The sequence below is a fragment of the Suricata suricatta genome, chromosome 5 (assembly GCF_006229205.1).
Source record: "Suricata suricatta isolate VVHF042 chromosome 5, meerkat_22Aug2017_6uvM2_HiC, whole genome shotgun sequence".
NCBI lineage: Eukaryota > Metazoa > Chordata > Mammalia > Carnivora > Herpestidae > Suricata > Suricata suricatta.
The window spans coordinates 128,315,658-128,334,009 of record NC_043704.1 but is presented as its reverse complement, the minus strand read 5'-3'; the positions used below and the strand labels follow the sequence as shown (position 1 = coordinate 128,334,009).

At 41.5% G+C, this 18,352-nt stretch overlaps 1 protein-coding gene across 4 annotated transcripts in view; it reads right to left on the bottom strand.

The window, feature by feature from the left end:
• Positions 1 to 18,352, bottom strand: part of CPNE4 (copine 4) — a 436,822-nt gene that overhangs the window by 11,579 nt on the left and 406,891 nt on the right. For all 4 annotated transcript variants that reach the window (XM_029940289.1, XM_029940290.1, XM_029940292.1 and 1 more), the window contains 4 exons: positions 15,296 to 15,429; positions 6,139 to 6,193; positions 2,903 to 2,954; positions 1,444 to 1,577 (listed from right to left, as the gene is read on the bottom strand). In XM_029940289.1, the coding sequence (XP_029796149.1) occupies positions 1,444 to 1,577; positions 2,903 to 2,954; positions 6,139 to 6,193; positions 15,296 to 15,429 (375 nt within the window). The remainder of the gene's footprint in view (positions 1 to 1,443; positions 1,578 to 2,902; positions 2,955 to 6,138; positions 6,194 to 15,295; positions 15,430 to 18,352) is intronic.

The following is an 18,352-nucleotide window of genomic DNA, read 5'->3' as shown; positions in this document are numbered from 1 at the left end:
GGGCTCTAGGGAGCACTGGGAATATCTTGTATGCTCTTGGGGATAAAAGAGGTAAAGGCAAACAGGCAAGTTTGAACCTCATCCCTTAGGTCAGATTTAGCAAGAATAGTCTATTTTCTTAAAATCTATTTTATATGTTGGATTTCTGAGCAAGGTATCATGTGAAGAATTTGAATTTGAAGTTCTGGTGATTGAAAAAAAGTTAAAAAAATGAAATACTGATTCTGTCCAACCCTTATTTCTAAATCTTCTATCTGTGAGGATTCTGTTTCCTCCATGGTCTCTGTGGGTTTGGCAAGATAGAGGTGCCATTAACTCTGGGAAGTACAATTTTCAGAAGAATGTTGGGGAGGAAAGTCTGACTGGTGTGGGTGGATGGAGACAGTGAGGTAGATCCTCCTTTTGTTTTAAAGGAAAGTAAAGTAAGGGGCAGTAGCTACAGAGTAAAGAGGCATCAAGGGAGAGATTTTAATTCAAATAGACATTATAGTATGTTTTATTTGCTAATGGAAATAAGTCTGTAGTAGGAAGGGGAAATCAATGATAAGGAGAGAAAGGGAACAAAACTGCTAGACCAATGTCCTTAGATAACTGAGAGGGGATGTGCTCCAGTCCACAGGACAAGAGGTTGACATCAGATGCCAGCAAGGCCTTCCGTCTATTCTAACATGAGGAAGGCTGAGAACCTGCATACATTGGTTAGATGAGTTCATGTCAGGAGATGAGGAAGTAGCATATAATCTTTTTCGGAAATGCAGTATCCTGGAACCCAGGATAAAATTAGAGAAAATTTCAAACATTGGCAATATTCTACTAAATCCAAAAAAACCCCAAAAAGTAAAGAAAGCTAGAAAAGAAAGATATTGGTATCATTAAAAATGATATATGGAAAAGTCACTATGGTTACATTCAACTCTAAGATTTTAGGGAAAAAAGCCAAACTCGTTTCAGCCTCGTGGCCGTGGTTTGCATTTTCCTTAAGAAAACCATGAACAGAATGTAAAACAAATATTTGCCATGATGTTTTGTGTTGCTGCATCTGACCACCAGGGGACAGAATCATCCATTGTTTTATTTCTGCTTTGCTTTGCTTTCATCTGTAGTATGGGCACATTGGAAAGCAAGCTAATTTTTGGATAATTTTTTGTGTCCCAGGAACAGGAGGTGAGTATGACCTGCAGTGGACTATAGGCGCTTCCGTTGGCGAGTGTCTCCTGGGTTCAGGTAATGTGGCAGACACCTGAGATGTGTCATCTGAGCAGAACTGGGTATGATTATCTTCATTTTTCAGATGAGGAGACTGAGGGTGGGGGAGGGTAAAGGCGCTTGTTCAAACTCACACAAGTAGAAATGTTTGAATTTATTATCAGGATGGGATGGGTGCTATGGCCAATATCCAGGTGAGTAAACCTCCTTTAGCAGGAGGAGCAGCCTTCTCCTTACCGAAGCCTCCTTGGTGTTAGTCTCCTCTGACGCTGACTTGGCAACCTTCTGAATGATGGGGGCGATGTTGGTGGGGCCGTAGAGCTGGAGCTTCGGAAGGCAGCTCTGATAGGCTTCCACAACTCCTTGAATCCCTGAGGTGAAATTGGCAAAGATCAGTAGCCCTCTTAAATATATGTGCAATCAATCAAACACACACAGAAATAAAGCATTAAATTGCCTCAATAGTCCTTATCAATGTCACATTTATGTCCTTAAGGTGAAAAGGAAATACCACATCCCTGGTGGTGTTGCCTACACATCTACTGAAATCATTCTCTTGAAAGGCTCAAGTCAAAAGCAACCACTTCCACAAACATTTCCCTAATATTCCACTTTACACAAAATATTTCATTAGATCCTTATAGCACAATGAAATAAATGTTATACCCCATTTATAGGCGATGAAATTGAGGCTCAGGGAGGCTAAATGACCTGCCTCAGGTCACAAGGGAGTGAGTCAGAGCCTGGGTCTTGCCTGGCTCTCTCTAAAGCCTGTGCTCTCAGCCCCTAGGCAAGTCAGCTTTAATGTTTCTCTAGTTTTCACACCCGCTGTTGACTCTACTCTAGTATACATCACCCTCGGCCACCTGCAGGAGTCATGTGTACATCCTGTCATCATCATTGTTTAATGGGATATGTTGAGGAATTTCTAGCTGGAAATAATGGAACATTGACCAAAGCCTTTGAGAAGGCTCTTTCTGGCACAAAACCATAAAGCTACTTGTTTGAAGTCACCAAGGCCATATCCTTTGCCAACATGCTGAAAGCGTCAAATGATTTCCATGTTTCCCCCTCTCCTTAGTCCTTTATAGAGGAGGAAGTGGTGAAAGATAAATCCCTAATGAAAACTTGGAAAGCAGAAAGAGGGGTGGTGTATCACTGCCCAATTGGGCAAGTTTCTCCCCGATGTTTTTTTGGCAGAGAAATCCAGAAATTACTATCGATATTTTTGCTGTAAGCTCAAGACTTCTTCTGCATTCTTTTTAAAATTTTTAAATGTTTGTTTTAGAGAGAGAGAGAGAAAGGGAGAGAGAGCACAAGCATGAGTGGGGAATGGGTAGAAAGAGAGGGAGACACAGAATCCGAAGCAGGTTCTTCACTGTTAGTGTAGAACCTAATGCAGGGCTTGAACTCACAGACTGTGAGATCATAACCTGAGCCAAAGTCTGATGTTTAACCAACTGAGCCACCCCGGCGTCCCTGCATTCTTTCTTTTATGGCTATTTTTCTGCTCTGTTACTGTGGCTCTCTGTTGCCTCTGGAGTAGTAAGTTTATTTGGATCAAGAAAGCCGAGTTGTCCGCTGTGGACAGATGACTGTGGATAACTGACAACTGCATCAGAGCAGAGCGACTGAAATAGGAAAGGTACACACAGAAGGGCTGTGGGACCTTGGGTTTCTTTAATATGTGATTTACCTGCACATTCCGGGTTGTCTTCATTAAAGTTGATTGCGAAGTCGTGAGAGACCTAGACACCAATTAAAATTTTAAAAAGGAAGAAAGGAGAATTACAGCTTTAATCCAGTAAGGAGGCACTGGGGTTTAGAGTTTGCAAACAAATGCCCATTACATTCATTATGTGTTAAGCAGCAGGAACCATTTTAAGCCTTTACACAATCAATCTGAGATGGAGGGTGAATTCTAAGCTCCCTGTGGAGTTGAGGTGACAGGAAGATTTTCTAGAATCAGATAAATGCTGGTAGGAGGGGAGAATAAGGCATATAAAAAGAATCAAAGAAAAGATTTCAGAAAAATGTAACTCCAAATAGCTTCCAGATAGAAATGACCACAGGCTGGAGGCTTAGATTTGGCGGAGCTCTATTTGGACCCTCAATAACCCAAGCTGTCTGCTCAATGTGGTGATGGTTATAAAGGCTCCAGCTAAGCTGTTGACATTTAAGAATCATTCTAACGAATACGATATGCAGAAATATAGGGCCAGAGGACTTTCTCATATATACAGGTAAAATGGACTCTACTCCAGGAAAAGTAATAAAGTGATATACTTTTTAACCTTCTAACAAATTCCTCCACCTGGCAGGACCAGGTAGGACCATAAGGTCAAATAAGACACTGTTTACTTTTTTGTTTTTAAAACCTGATAATACAAGAGGGATGTTTTGGCATCTGGAGATTTTTATTGGATCATTTGGAATTATATAGAGACTTGCATTTCAAAGGCTATTTCCAAGCATTGACTAGAAAATAGGTCAAAGATTATTTCCAAGCATTGGCTAGAAAATAGGTCATTGTGTTAAAAGACCCCTCTTTTCTTAGTGTTCATGCTAGCACACATTTCCTTGCCCCGAGAGCTTCCAGGAAGTCAGCTGACTTCCAAACATCTTACCAGCTTTACCTTCCCTTATTCTTCCTCAGGCCTCTAGAGCCTTTGCCTGCCCCCCTGAAAGTTTGAGGAAACGAATGTCCCTGGGAGTAGCCCTAAGTCACTCTCTGGGTGACAGGATATGGTGTATCAATATCTCAGCTCTCTTATCTCTTGGGGTCTGTGTGTGCTCTACATTGTTCTCCCAGCAGAATTATGCTCCAGCTGCCCACAGTGGTAACTGGCTTATTAGCATTCCCTATGTTGACTTCCCCCCATTTTCTGACCCTCTGTTGAGATTTCCTCCACCTCTCAAAATAAACAACTTGCATCCAAATCCCTGTCTCAATATCTATTCACAGGAAAGTGTAAACCAAGACAGAGGCCCTTGTGGCTCAATTTTAAGACAAACTCTGAGATTTTATCCTAAAGAAGTAAATTGTGATGACCCTGTCATCCAGAGCACCTGGCTGATTGAGACCATCAGAGCCTATTAGGGCAGAGGGGAAATTAGGCATGGCAAAGGGGCATTTGCATGGCTTTTTGAGAGCACAGATGAGGATGTGTGAGGGATGCCTGTTCAGACAGCAGGAAGAATACGTTAGCTGACAGGCAGCATGGGGCCAACAGGTCAGTGAGCATGAGGGCTTCAGAAAACAGCCAGGGCGGGTAGGGTGGAAGGGGGGACCAGGCAGATGTCACAGATGAGAAAAGGAGGGCAAGCATACTGCACACCTTTGTCCTTAGCCCTGCTGGACCAAGCTGAGACCAGAAGACTGCCTGGTGGGGATATGATGGAGGATGGACTGGTGGTTGCTGAAGTGCATTTCATTCTCAAAACCTGGCAGCTCTGGGAAGAAGGCTGGCACCCATCTGCCCACATTCTGGAATTGATACCCCATCTGATGGGGATCGCATCTCCTCAGCTCTGCTAATTCCTGTGTGTGAAATCTCTTAATCCTAGTGCTGTCAGGTCTTTTAGCTTTTCCAGAGAAGCCAGAAATCTGACATTTTATATGAAATTGCTTAATTCTTTTTAAGAAAAACTTTTTAAATATTTATTTATTTTTGACAGACAGAGAGAGAGCATGAGCGGGAGAGAGGTAGAGAGAGAGGGAGACACAGAATCTGAAGTAGGCTCCAGGCTCAGAGCTGTCAACACAGAGCCTGACGCAGGGCTCAGACTCACAAACTGTGACATGATGATCTGAACTGAACTCAGATGCTTAATTGACTGAGTCACCTAGGCACCCCTGAAATAGCTTAATTCTTAAAAAAAAATTTTGCGTCAAATATAATATTTTTGTGGCCTACAGGTCACCAATCAGCAATTCCCATTCTATGTTCTTCTCCATGTACTCAATTTCCAACAAATGCTTCCAGAAATCTGTAGTCCTGCCCAGCAGGGAAGACAGTATGGGACATAGGCAAACAAGAAAGAGGACAGGTCCATGAGACACGCCACTCCATCCAGTGCTCACTTCAGCAGTATCAGGGAGATGAATTCCCTTTTTACAAAAGGAACACAGAATGGGAAGGTCCTTGGTCTGACAGCTGCGGGAGCAAACGTCAGCATTTTCCTCCTGCCTTGAAACTCAATCAGTACAAGAGAAACTGATGACTCAGCAGTACTGTTTCCACTTAGCTTGCACCTCAGAGGAATTGGTGAGGCTGGGGCAGGGACCTTACGGTCTCTCCAAGGCCCTTCCTCCTGTGGGAGCAGAGTTCTCCCTGGAGAATGTCCCACAGGAGCATCTGGTATACCACAGCACAATGCTGCAGGACAATCTTTGTCTTCTGTGTTCATGAGAAATCACTATCAAATAGGATTCCAGTGTTTTCATAGGAACCTTTCAGCTTTCCAATACCCTAAACCAGAGTGGTTCTCCTTCAGGACTTCTCTGTATCTCTCCCCTACACAAGCCTGGTGCGCAGGGATTTGGCATGAGGGGATCTGCAGATGTCCTCATCATGAACTTTCACAGTTGCCATTGTCAATAGGATCTTTCTCTAGGTGACACCTGAATAGATAGGCTCTGAGCCAGTGGAGACCAACTTCCTGAGTGTTTTCTCAGTCTTTGACATACCTATAAGAAGCTCAACAATGTACCTCTGAAGCTCATTTGTACCTCTGAGAATATCCATCCAGAATACCAGGAGACTGTTTCATCAAAAGATAGGCTCCAAGGCGCTAACCTCACTGGTTCCGAAGACCATTTCTGAGTTTTGGGGCTCTACTTGCATATTTTTATCAAGGGCCAAGAGAGTGAATTCCTGTGAGGGAAACCCAGGTTATCCTTTTTACAGCAAAGGATCTATACTCACTCACCGTGTACTCTGGGGGTATCCTGGCACCAAAACCGAAGGCTGGGAACATTTTGTCACTGGAAAAAAGAAAAGAAGTTGCTTCATTTGTTCACCCAATGAGGAAGAAAAACATGAACCCGGGTTACCTTGCTGGGACATTTTACTACACCAAATGCTGACTCATGCTCTTGGTTATCTGAGGTAACAGAGGATAGAGGCAGCATGGATAATTAACATCAAGAAGGAATCCCCAACATTCATTATAGTCATTAGTCTGCAATTTCTTCCCATAACTTTTTGCTAGATTTGATACTAAAGAATAATGGCCCAGGATTTCCTCACCTCTCAAGCCTACCTTTCTGTCTTTGAAAAGTGATCATGAATTAGGTAACTCCAATGGTTGACTGTGTTAGGGTTTTTCATATATATAATCTTTTAAAAACCTTTGTAGAGAGATCATTATTCCCATTTTATAGATGGGGAAATGCCTTGGGAGGTAAAGTGACTTGTCCAAGATCAGGCTGCTGGTTAGAGCCAGGGTTCCAATCCAGACAAGTCTAAGTCAAAAGGGATATATAAAAGCAACAGGAAGCTTGGAAGGCTGGCTAATTGACAGAACTTAGTTCCATCTACAGGACTCATTTTGTTCATTATTTTATTTCATACAAACAATGATACATTATTTACCTGTTTTTTCTTGTCTTCTGAATGTAAAGGGATGCTGTTTCTTGGTACTAATATCTTTATATCTGCCACTGCCTCTCTGTCCCAAACTGCCTTTTGCCCCTCTCTTCAGCATAACACTTGCCATACAGTGTGGGGTCAATAAATATTTAAAAGAAAGATAGGCCATGAATTGAATCATGGCTTGATTTCTCTTATGCATATTGAAATTTCTATCTTTATTCATTCATGTATGTTATACCTTAACTCCAACCTTACTGTACTTGAGATGAAATGATTGAGAGAAGAATTAACCTTAATTGGCACATACAATCTGCCGGGTATGATGCTAGGCAATGTACATTTTTGTTTTAATAAAACTGAGTCTCAGAAAGGCTAAGAACATGGCCTAACGTGTTTGTCAGGGAGGATTGTGTGACCCTCAAGTCCATGCCTTTTCTGCTGTCCCATTATAATTTAATGATTATATAGAGCATTAAATGTGATTTCCATCTGGCACTTCCAGTAACTGATCCCCTGACCAGACAACAGGTAAGACTCTCTTTGGCAAATTTTGTTGCAGTGGGGTTCTGGAATATTCCTCTTGGCAGAGGAATGTTCTTCTCATACCATCTACCTTTTTCTTTTCCATTAAATATACAACTGAGATTTGTTCTTGGAACAATTCCTACATTTCTTAGTTCTTTGCAGAGTTCGTCAAGGAGAAAAGGAAACTCAGTAGGGTTCACCGTCCCTGAATGGCTCTGTCAATAAAAGGGGACCCTTTCTCCACCCAAGGCTGACAGAGAAGTCAAAGTATCAAAGCCAGATTTTCATCCACCACCAACTGACAGATTTAGAGGTCATTAGTAGCCAATGGTAGCTTTGATAAAACTCCACCAAAATGCAGTCAATTTGAGCAAATTTGGGTAGGGGCTGGGAGATATACAGAAGCCAGCATTCTTTGAAATTAGTCAAATTCTCCAGAAAATTACCAGTTCTCCCTTTTTCTCACTGTTGTGTAGATATGAGCTTTGTGGTAGACTACATCTAGCAGGTAGTAGAAAAGGTATTAATACTGATATATGGAAAAACACAATAGCTTATAAAGGATTAGCCACAGCTCTGAGAAAAAAAATACTTCTGGCCTTTGGAAATACTGAAATGCTTTGCCACAGTAATTGCTCCCTTGATCAAGACAAGGCCGAGCAGCTGTGGGAGAGAATCTATGAGGGAGATTTCAGAGGTACTTTCAAGGTAAGAAAGTATGGAAGAAAGCTTTCCAGGTTGGAGAATGGGTCCTGGTTCTTCCAACCCAGAGATGGCTCAGAAAAGTAAAAACAGAAACCTAGGATGCTCCATACCTTTTATTTTTTTTCTTTGATGAGTTTGGGAAGGGTGACATCTAATATTCCATCCATTTCTCATCACCAAACCAATGTTCCAGCCTGAATGATATTCTTTTTATACCTTCCAAGCCACCCTGGGGATTTGAGGTTTGCTGAGCATTATGCACTGTTATGTAATTGAGTTTTAAGAGCAGGGAGGTAGGGAAAATGCCTCACCTACAAGAGGAATAATTAATAACCCAGGAGGGCATCAATTCTCTGAAGTTAGCCACCACGAAGTCTCTAACTAACAAACACACCAAAGAAAAACTTTCAAGCATAAGCACAATAGATTTACACTACCATTCCTCCTGATTAAAAATAAAACTAGTCAGAGAGGAGTCTTATGCAAGAGGCAAGAGAAGGCAGGTTGAGTCCATATGCCAGCACTTCTTAGAACTTTAGATGCACGCAGCACTGAGTAAAGGGGCCACTCAGCAACTACTAGGAAAATGATTGGTGGAATCTGCCAATGTGGAAAATTCATGAGTATGTTGCCACATTGCTAATGTTTCTTACTATTAGAATAAAATAGCATAAAATACAATAAAAGAGCCCAAGGTCTTCAGTGGTAATGAGCATGCAGTCCTGAACTTCTTAGGGAATGTCTGCTGGTTAAAAGACCTCTGAATGGAAGATTTATTTTCAAACACCATTTTAACCCTCCAGTTAAGGAAGACTTTGAGATGAAGCAAGAGAGCAATGAAAATAAAGACAAATGACCTCATCCATAAGGAAACAGAGACTGACTCAAGGCAAACTGGCATTTCAGAACACCTAGATGCTTAATTAAGACTGTTCTCTAAGACAGTGGTCTTAACACTGGGGTACATGGAAATGCAAAACCCTTCTGAGGCTTGGTTTCATTTATTTATTTTTTAAGGAAATCAGTATTCAGTTCCTCAGCTCATATGTAGTCTCTGCTGAAATTGATCTTCTGGGAACAAGTAATAAAAAGACCTGCTCTCCATTCACACCTTCCCTTTCACAATTATCCTTCTCCTTACCCATTCTGAATCTTAACCACAATGGTGCATTGTTTCTTAGTGTAAAAACTCTGCAGCAGAAAATAAGGGAACTAGAAAACAAATCCTTTTACAAGTTAGGTAGTTGCCAATTTTTGCTTTAAAAAATTGTAGAAAGTGCTGATATCAGCTGGTAGATGATTAAAAATACATTTTGGTGATAAACCATTATGTGATTTTTTTTTGACATATAACTTAAAGTTGAAAGAAATGAGGGGCGCCTGGGTGGCTCAGTCGGTTAAGCCTCTGACTTCGGCTCAGGTCAGATCTCACGTTCGTGGCTTCGAGCCCCTCGTCAGGCTCTGTGCTGACAGCTAGCCCAGAGCCTGGAGCCTGCTTCCGGTTCTGTGTCTCCTTCTTTCTCTGCCCCTCCCCCTCTCATGCTCTGTCTCTCTCTGTATTAAAAATAAACAAAGCACTAAAAATTTTTTTTTAAAAGTTGAAAGAAATGAGTAATACTGCTAGTCAAACTCTTTCCTTTACCATGTACTTATTGATAAGAACAAGTTTTCTTAGTATTTATATTGATAAAAACAAAAGATTGTTTTAGAATTGAAAGTAGACTCTTCCATTGTAGTAATGAGTAGCATTCATCTATAAATATGTAAACTAATTGGGGAAAAGACCCCACTATTTGTTTCATTAAAAGTTTTCATTTTTATAGGAAATACTGAAATTTCCAATATATTTATGTTCTTTTGATCAATTATGCACTAATAATGATGTTATAAAATCTCAGATTTAAAAAAAGATTTTAAATCTTTTCAACACAGAACATTCTAGAAACTAGATATCTTAAAATTTATATTCATATTTTTATTATAGAAGTGTATGATACAGTGACCAATAAAAGAATTTTGAGCCCAAATCTTAAAGATAACTTAGGGTGAAATTCTTTGGGGGGATGTGTGAGTGAAAATACAAGTTCATGAAAAGAAGAAATAATTAAAATTCTCAACTCCAACTAAGAGCTTGTTCATGTATTTTTTCAAATGGATGATGGTATCATATAGCTATAACATTTACATTCTACTGGATGCCTTCACAAGAATTATGTAAGAGCTTTATTTTTAAATGTCCATATTTACAATACACTAGAATTTTCATTCTTCACTATTATTTAAACTCATGATGGAAAACATTAGATTTCAATGTAAATGTATAAATGTGGGAGGTTACACATTTGTATAAAATTATTTTCAGGGGTACATCCTCAAAACCAAAAGTTGAAGGTCATTGGTCCAAAATGTCTTTAGATCTGACACCATAATCCTTTTTCCTTTTGTTCAGTTTATTTTTAAAACTAATTAAGAGTGTCAAAGATAATGGCCTCTATCATTTACTGAGTATGACAGGCTGAACTTGTGCTAGCTAGCCACTTTACATCTAATCCTTACAACTACTCTGCAAGGAAAGTTAGAGAAATCTTCCATTTGAAATTAATGACACCAAGGCGCATGGAATGTAAACCTCAGAACAGAGGTAGTTGAGCTGGGGTCTGAACCCAGGGTCTATCTCTCACTAGGACCCTATGCTCTTTCTATCACCCCTATTGATTCTGCCCTTTGTAGGAAGTTGGTCGGGTGTAAAGACTCAGAATAAGAAAGATAAATCCATCCATGGTCTAATAACAACTGAATACCCCAAAACTTACCATCCTCAGAAGGCCTTCCTTGACTACCTCTTCTCCCACAAAGGATAAAGTTAATCCTTTTTTTATGCAGTCCCTATCCTGACATAGGGCAAAGCTGCCCTGACCATGCTGGGCTGTGATTCATTTACATGCCTTTTCTCTCCCTGAGACTGTGAACCAGCTGGGGGGAACTTATGCTTTATTAATTTATCTCTGTCCTTACAGCACCTTGTGAGGTACCTGGCAGCCAACGGGTGCTGCCTGGTCCTCAGCCATTCCATCTCACCCTTTCTCTCCTGATTTAACCCTGGGTCTCAACTTGGGACGACCATTAGAATTAAAAATTCCGAATTCAAATCAAAACCACACTGAGATACCACCTCACACCAGTCAGAGTTGCAAAAATGAACAAATCAAAAGACTATAGATGCTGGCGAGGGTGTGGAGAGACGGGCACCCTTCTACACTGTTGGTGGGAATGTAAACTGGTCCAGCCCCTCTGGAAAACAGTGTGGAGACTCCTCAAAAAACTATCCATAGAACTCCCCTACGACCCAGCAATAGCACTGCTAGGGATTTACCCGAGGGATAAAGAAGTGCTGATGCATAGGAGCACATGTACCCCAATGTTCGTAGCGGCACTTTCTACAATAGCCAAATCATAGAAAGAGCCTAAATGTCCATCACCTGATGAGTGGATCAAGAAGATGTGGTATATATATATATACAATGGAGTACTATATGGCAATGAGGAAGAATGACATATGGCCATTTGTAGGAAAGTGGATGGACCTTGGGGGTGTCATGCTAAGCGAAATAAGTCAGGCAGAGAAGGATAGATACCATATGTTTGCATTCATAGGTCTAACAGGAGAGACCTGGCAGGGGACCATGGGGAGAGGAAGGGGGAAAGAGAGCGGGGAAGAGCGAGGGACACAGATCAAGCGAGACTACTGAATACTGAAAACGAACCATGGACTGAAAGGGGATGGGGAGGGAGGGAGGGGGTCATGGTCATGGAGGAGGGCACTTGTGGGGAGAAGCACTGGGTGTTATATGGAAACCAATTTGACAATAAGCTATTATAAAAAAAAATTCTGATTCCCCAGATGTACACCAGATGAATAAATCAGCCTCTGGAGCAGGGCCCAGGCATCAGCATATTTTAAGACTGCCTGAATGATTCCAATGTGTAGCCAAGGCGAAGAACCGCTGACTGGTGTTGGTAGAGTGGAAAAAGTAGAACTGTGATACGAACTATCTTTGGATTCTAAACCCAGTACCTGTCAGATTGGGTATCAGTTCTAAGTTTGCCTCCTAGCACACTATGGAGGAAGACTCCTGTCTCGGTTGCTGAAACCTCCACCTTAGGCCAATGTGGCTGTGTCTATAAAATGGCAGTCTGTGCTTCCAAGCAATGTATTAAGTATCTATACTCTATTGATAGCAGACAGACCAGCCTTTTATTGGAGGACATTCCAGGTGGTCAGGAACCCAAATCTCTGCTGGGCCCACAGAATGGATATGACTTGGTGTTGAGCAGCCTGACCAGGATTTTGACAGGAGATGGGTAAGTGCTACAACCAACAGGGAACATATGAGCTTGTGTGTGTGTGTGTGTGTGTGTGTGTGTGTGTACACACATGTGCTTAGGGACTCAAAGGGGAGAGAATGTGCAATGTTGTCTCTTTCAGAGGCACAGAGATAGAGTGAGCTGTCAGGACTGTCTTCTGGGCTCAGGACCAGATATTTGTGGAGAAGCCTCCCCTTCAAGGCCACCCTGAGAAAGGCTTTATGCATTTCTCAAGCTGTTCTACTTCATTGATCACCTCGTAATGACCCCTTAGCAATGACTGTACAAGGCAGAAAGAAAACCCTTGGCTGTCAGAGGCTGGGAGCAATTTCTAAGGCTCATGGGGATTAAAAACCTCTCTGTCTCTGCAGGAGGGGGAACGACGCCTTCTGTCAGTTTTTATTCAAGTGTTTCTTTAGAACATCAACCTCAGTGACTTTGATGTGAGAATAAATTAATTCCAAAGCCCCAACTTGAAATTTCCTGACTCTGCCTGTCTATTGTCTATCCACCCACGCAAAGGAGAACTGCAGAACCTTGTCAGTTTTCAAGTGAGCGGATTGCATTACACACTCTTCCAGGGAGTCTTTCAAAAGAGCGCCTGGGCTTTTCAGTTCTTTTCTTCCTTAGGCATTTGCCCCTTTTAATGCTGAGCTGCCTTCTTCATACGTATAAGTATACATATATGTATATGAAAAGCTCCACTGAGCTGCAGAAACCTGATTTTCCTGAACGGATGGGCTGATAACTTCAGTATTATCCCTCTTAAAATTAAAAAAAAAATCACTTATAGTAATTCTTTATGTAACCCCTAAGGGGGCATACCTTATTTTTATAATAAATCTGTATTTTTGAGTGAATACTACATGCTCTCCAGGCTTTGTCTGGCTTTTATATTATAAGAGGATAATAGCTCTAAAAGATGTACAGGTCACTCGGATTGTAGTGTCTGCATCCTGCATGAGAGGTAACTAGGAAATAGGAAGTTCAGCGATTTGTTTTAGATCATCCTGTAAATCTGCTGCAGGACCGTAGCCAAGGCTCTGGGTGTTGGCATCTTAGTGTCTGGTCAACCCACCAATTTTGTCTTTGGAATTCATTATTACACTGCCTTCTCCTCTAGAGCTTGAGTCAACTTTATTATTAAGCAGCATATATTAATAGTATTGTATCGAGTGCTTTACCTACTTCATCTCTTTTATGAGTGTTTCATGATTTAAAAATTATTAAGAATCCTGAAGATATATCCTCTCCCTTCGCTCTTGCTGCTTACGTATATACTAGTGCGCTAAATCATTCATGCGTGTGTTAGGAAAAAAATGACTGTTTTGGTGTCTTGGGGACGTCTGAAGAAGTTTCTGGCAGTGGAGATGCAATTTGTCAATTTTTTCTCTCCTTGGTAGAACTCTCCATGTGATATACACCCTCTCTAGGAGCGCTCTCTGTACTGGGGCCAAAGAAATCAGAGCTGAAACCCAAGTTGTCTTCCCAGTTGATATCTCAAGGGTAAGTATAAGAAGTATCACTTCAACAAAATAATTTAAAATGCTATTGCCCTCTGTTCTAAATGTATAAGAAGGCAAGTGTCAGCAAAGACCTGAGTGTTTAAAGCCGTGTAATTTTACTGGACTTGTTGATTCATTCCCCAAGTGCCCTCACACCTGGCTGAGTTACCGGCAATAACCTAGCGAAATGCAGAGAGGACACTGATGAGACTTTTCCCGTCCCTGTCCTGTTGGTTCCTCTGCACATTCTGGTCACTAGCTTGTCTCATTCCCTGTGTTGCCTGGGGCAAGGGGTTTTTACTATAAATACCACCAACTATGAGACTAGAAAGAACAGAAATCATGCTGTCCCATAAAATTTCTATGAAACTGGAGGACAGAGTCACTTTATTTTCCTGATTTAAAGGCTCAGTTTGTTGCTTCTTACTACTAACTAGTCTTGTTTTACAATCACACTATCCACTCAACTGAGAGGTATCCATATTTATATTTATATTCATTCTACTGCAAAGAACCTTCTTGAACATGTGAACAACTTCACCTCAATCTGGAAAACTGGAAAGGCAAGTAAACTCAGTTTAATGTAATTTATGTAAATCACAATTCTCTTGGAAAGGTCAATATTTACCATGAAGGAAAAATAAATGTAATGCCAATCTGATCTCAAAATCACATTATCTATATACACACATACAAACACACACACACTTCCAGGGATGGGCACACACATGTACACGTGAGCAGATACACACCCTCTACTGATGTTACCAATAGCTCTGAAGTCAGTGAAACACCGTGATCAGGTGCTTAAACTGCAGGATGAGATAGATTGGAGTTCAAATCCTGCCTTGGGCTGAGTGACAGTATACAGCTTAACCTCCCTACTCTTCTGTTAAACAATACCTACAACATAAGGTATAATGTGAGGGTTAGATGCAATAATGTCCAATTACCCAGTGCTTCTCAAACTCCAAAGTGCACACAAATCATCTGGAAGTCTTATTAACATGCAGATTCTGATTCAATAGGTCTGGAGTGGGGCTCAGATTTCTAAGTTGCAAAATGGTGCTTTGCTGCTAGTCCACAGCCCAAACTTTGAGTAGCAAGACCCATTTTGAAATTTCACAAGATGGAAAGTGGTTTTGCAAGCGAAATAAGAAAGCTGAGAAAGATTTTTTTTTGTTTTTTGGTGACCTAGGTGAGCATGGCATGAACTCAGTTTCTCTAGGTGTGAAGAGGATAAAATATTTGGGCAAGGTTTTATTCTGTCCCTTCATGACCCCTAGTATGGGTAACTGTGGGACTTCACTTCTGTTTTTCTGCTAAGGATCAGCCAGGGACCATCAGAACCCACAGAGGGGATAAGGCCTGAGCCAGCTGGAAGTCTTGTACCTGTCATAGTCTTGGCAAATCTCCCCCACAGCCACCAAGGCTTTCAGGTACTCGTTGGGTTGGTAAGGGTGGATGTAGTGCAGGGAACAGCTGTTCCTGGGGTCCCCGTTCGAGGCAGTGAAATCTATAGCTACCTGGAAGAGAAAATAGGAGGACAGGTAGATTTAGAGGGAATGCATCTCGGAGGAACTGTGATCAGCCACACAAAAGACATGGCCTGAGATGGGGAAAGCAGCACACCACATACATACCTGTGAAGAAGCAAAGTGAGAGAAGTTATTAATCTGGTTGAGGCTATTTCTGTGGTCTTCCATTTTTCCTCTCCCCCAATCCCAAAACAGAACTTGAGATTGACACGTAGGTCAGAAAGACCAGCCGCTGCTGATCCACGTTGCCAGGCAGCAAGAGGAAGGGTGGAATGTCTGCCCCCCCCCCCCCGCCCCCCGGCTCATAATTCACGAAGAAAAGAGTCCTGTGCTCTTCAGGCAGGACAATTACATCTCGGAGGCAGAGGTAAAATCCCTTAAAACTAAATTCTGTGTTAAAGATGTGGTCTCTATAAGAACACCATTGTCATACTTTCGTGTGCAGCCAGTTGCAGGGAGATGTGCTGAAGTGGTTATGATGAATTTTCTGCAAGAAGCAGCCTCGAGTGAGGCATTCAGCTTTTGGTTCCCATTCATGTGAGAAGTCCTGCCTAGTCCAGAGAAGCAGCCTGAATCCTACAGCATCGTGGGTGGGAAGTAGAAAAGGGGACCCTCTGCCTTGCCACCAAGGAGATATTATCCTTGAACTTCTTAAATTTTTTTCTGACCCCTGGCATCATTATCTAAATAAAAGTTGACCCACTTAACACTCTTAACAACAAACAACAAAAGGCTCCAGAGGCCTTGGAGAATGCTAAACCAGGAAGAAACATTTGTTCTGATTTCTAGCATCATTACCATTTAGATAAAAGTTAACCCACGAAACACCTCTCAAAACAAACAAAGAAACAAACAAAAAACTTTAGCTTGGTTGGGGGTGGGGAGAAAGCATAGGGGAATTAAAGCAAAAGGAGTTATAGGAAAAGAAAAAGATAGTCCTCTGTGTCTTCCCCTTCTCTTCAGAGCTCAGCAGAATCCACTCATGGGCTTACTAATGACAGAGAGGCTTTATTTCTTTTCTGATCTTGCAGATGGAAAATGTTATGTGTATATTATTTGACAACATTCTATTATGACAAATAATTGGAGTGTCCCATTGGACTTACTTAGGGTGGATGTTATTTCTGGAAAGACAGAGAAAAGGTGTTTTGTGTTGTGTCTGCTTCTGAGAGATCAGCCTATATGAGTAAGGTTGATAGGGGAAAAGGTCACCCATACCTTATATTGTGATGCTACAATCCAATCCACATGACTAAAAGAGAAAAGGCAATAGGCTACCAGCAGTTCATTTACAAACCCCCTTTTCTCTTCCATGAAGTTATTTCTTTTCATCATTGATTTTGTTTCCCCTTTTCTTCCTCACCTCTCCCAGGATTATGTTGAAAAGAAATTTAAGCAGGATTCAAATTCTATTTTTGAACTAACCAGGTGTTTTCAACAAGGGAGTACCAACTGATAAGGTACTAATACTAATAATGTTTCAAAAGGAAAGATCATATGGAGAAACACTGCAAGGTGTTTCCCTACCCCTGAGGTGCTCCTTAGAGAACAAGGGGAGAGGACTAACCCTTGTTAAAACCCTGCTCTGTGTCAGACACTGTGCTATCTGCTTTCCAGGTATTATGTTATTTTATTTTCATTAAAGAACTCTGGAAGGTAGGGATTGTTAATCCTTTTCATTGATGAAGATCCTGAGGCCCAAAGGTGATGAAATTTCCTGGTGATGGAGCTGGGTTCAAACCCAAGTCTAGACGGCTCCAAAGGTCTCTCCTCCATTATGCCTTTATATATCCAAGAGAACACATAAGGCTGTGGCTAACATGCCAAGTTGTCAAGTGGGTATGTTTATTCCTATAAAGAATGGAGAGGGTTTAGCCTGGAAGTAGGAACACTAGTTAGGAGGCAGCTAGAGTAATAGAGTAATTTAGGAGAGAAGAATGGCCTTGAATGAACAGCTGTTTATAATCAAAACAGTTGTAAAATGTAGAGAAAGGGCAAAGTGTGTGTGTGTGTGTGTGTGTGTGTGTGTGTGTGTGTGTGTTTATTACGTTCTTCATCATGGATCACCACAATCCTCTTCCTATGCTTCTTGAGGCCATAGTTGAAGATTGTCCCATGTGTTCATTACCTGAGGGTCAAGGGTATTCCAAATGACAAAAACATGCTGGTGTCTTGATATAAAACCAGAGACTATAAACACCAGAGGGGGAAAACATCCATAAAGAAAAATGACAACCCAAGAAACTTAAATGTCCCTCGTATCCTCCCCAGGCATGGGCAAGACCCTCCAAGTATGCAGGCACCGGGTGGCAGTATGCAAGCCCAGATACAACACCAGACTGAGTAGGCTGTGTTATGGGAAGAAGTGTATATAATGCCTGGATGAACATACACAGATTTTGGTAACAATATATTTTAAAATAAAGCCACACATCATAGAGTTGGGACCAAGGGAAGGCAAGACAGGTGATGAGGGTGTCAATTCAAGAAGGAAATCATTCGGAGCTGACCCTACATTTGCATCATCTTGGGAGTGAATGCCTCCTTCTAAAGTTTGCATCCTTGGTGTCTCTCTTCTCTCTTGCTTCATCCTCATTCTGGCCCTGTTTTGCCATTTGATTTCTATCAACTCTTCATCCCCAGGCTTGGAATAATTCTGTTATGCTTAACAAACTAGTGTGGGGCAGAGGTGATGGTGAGAAGGGGATTGTAACTAGAGGTTTTAAGGAAACTGGCGATATTAAGGATAGAAAGTGAACAGGATTTGGTGACCAACTGATGCCAGATAGAGAAAGGGAGTAGCCACATTTCTTTGGAAATGGATATGGCATCCTGAGGATAATGGAGCCACCCAAAGATCCCTGTTAGAAGGTTGGTGTTGGGCTGCCTGCTCTTGGTGGTGCTGTTTAGA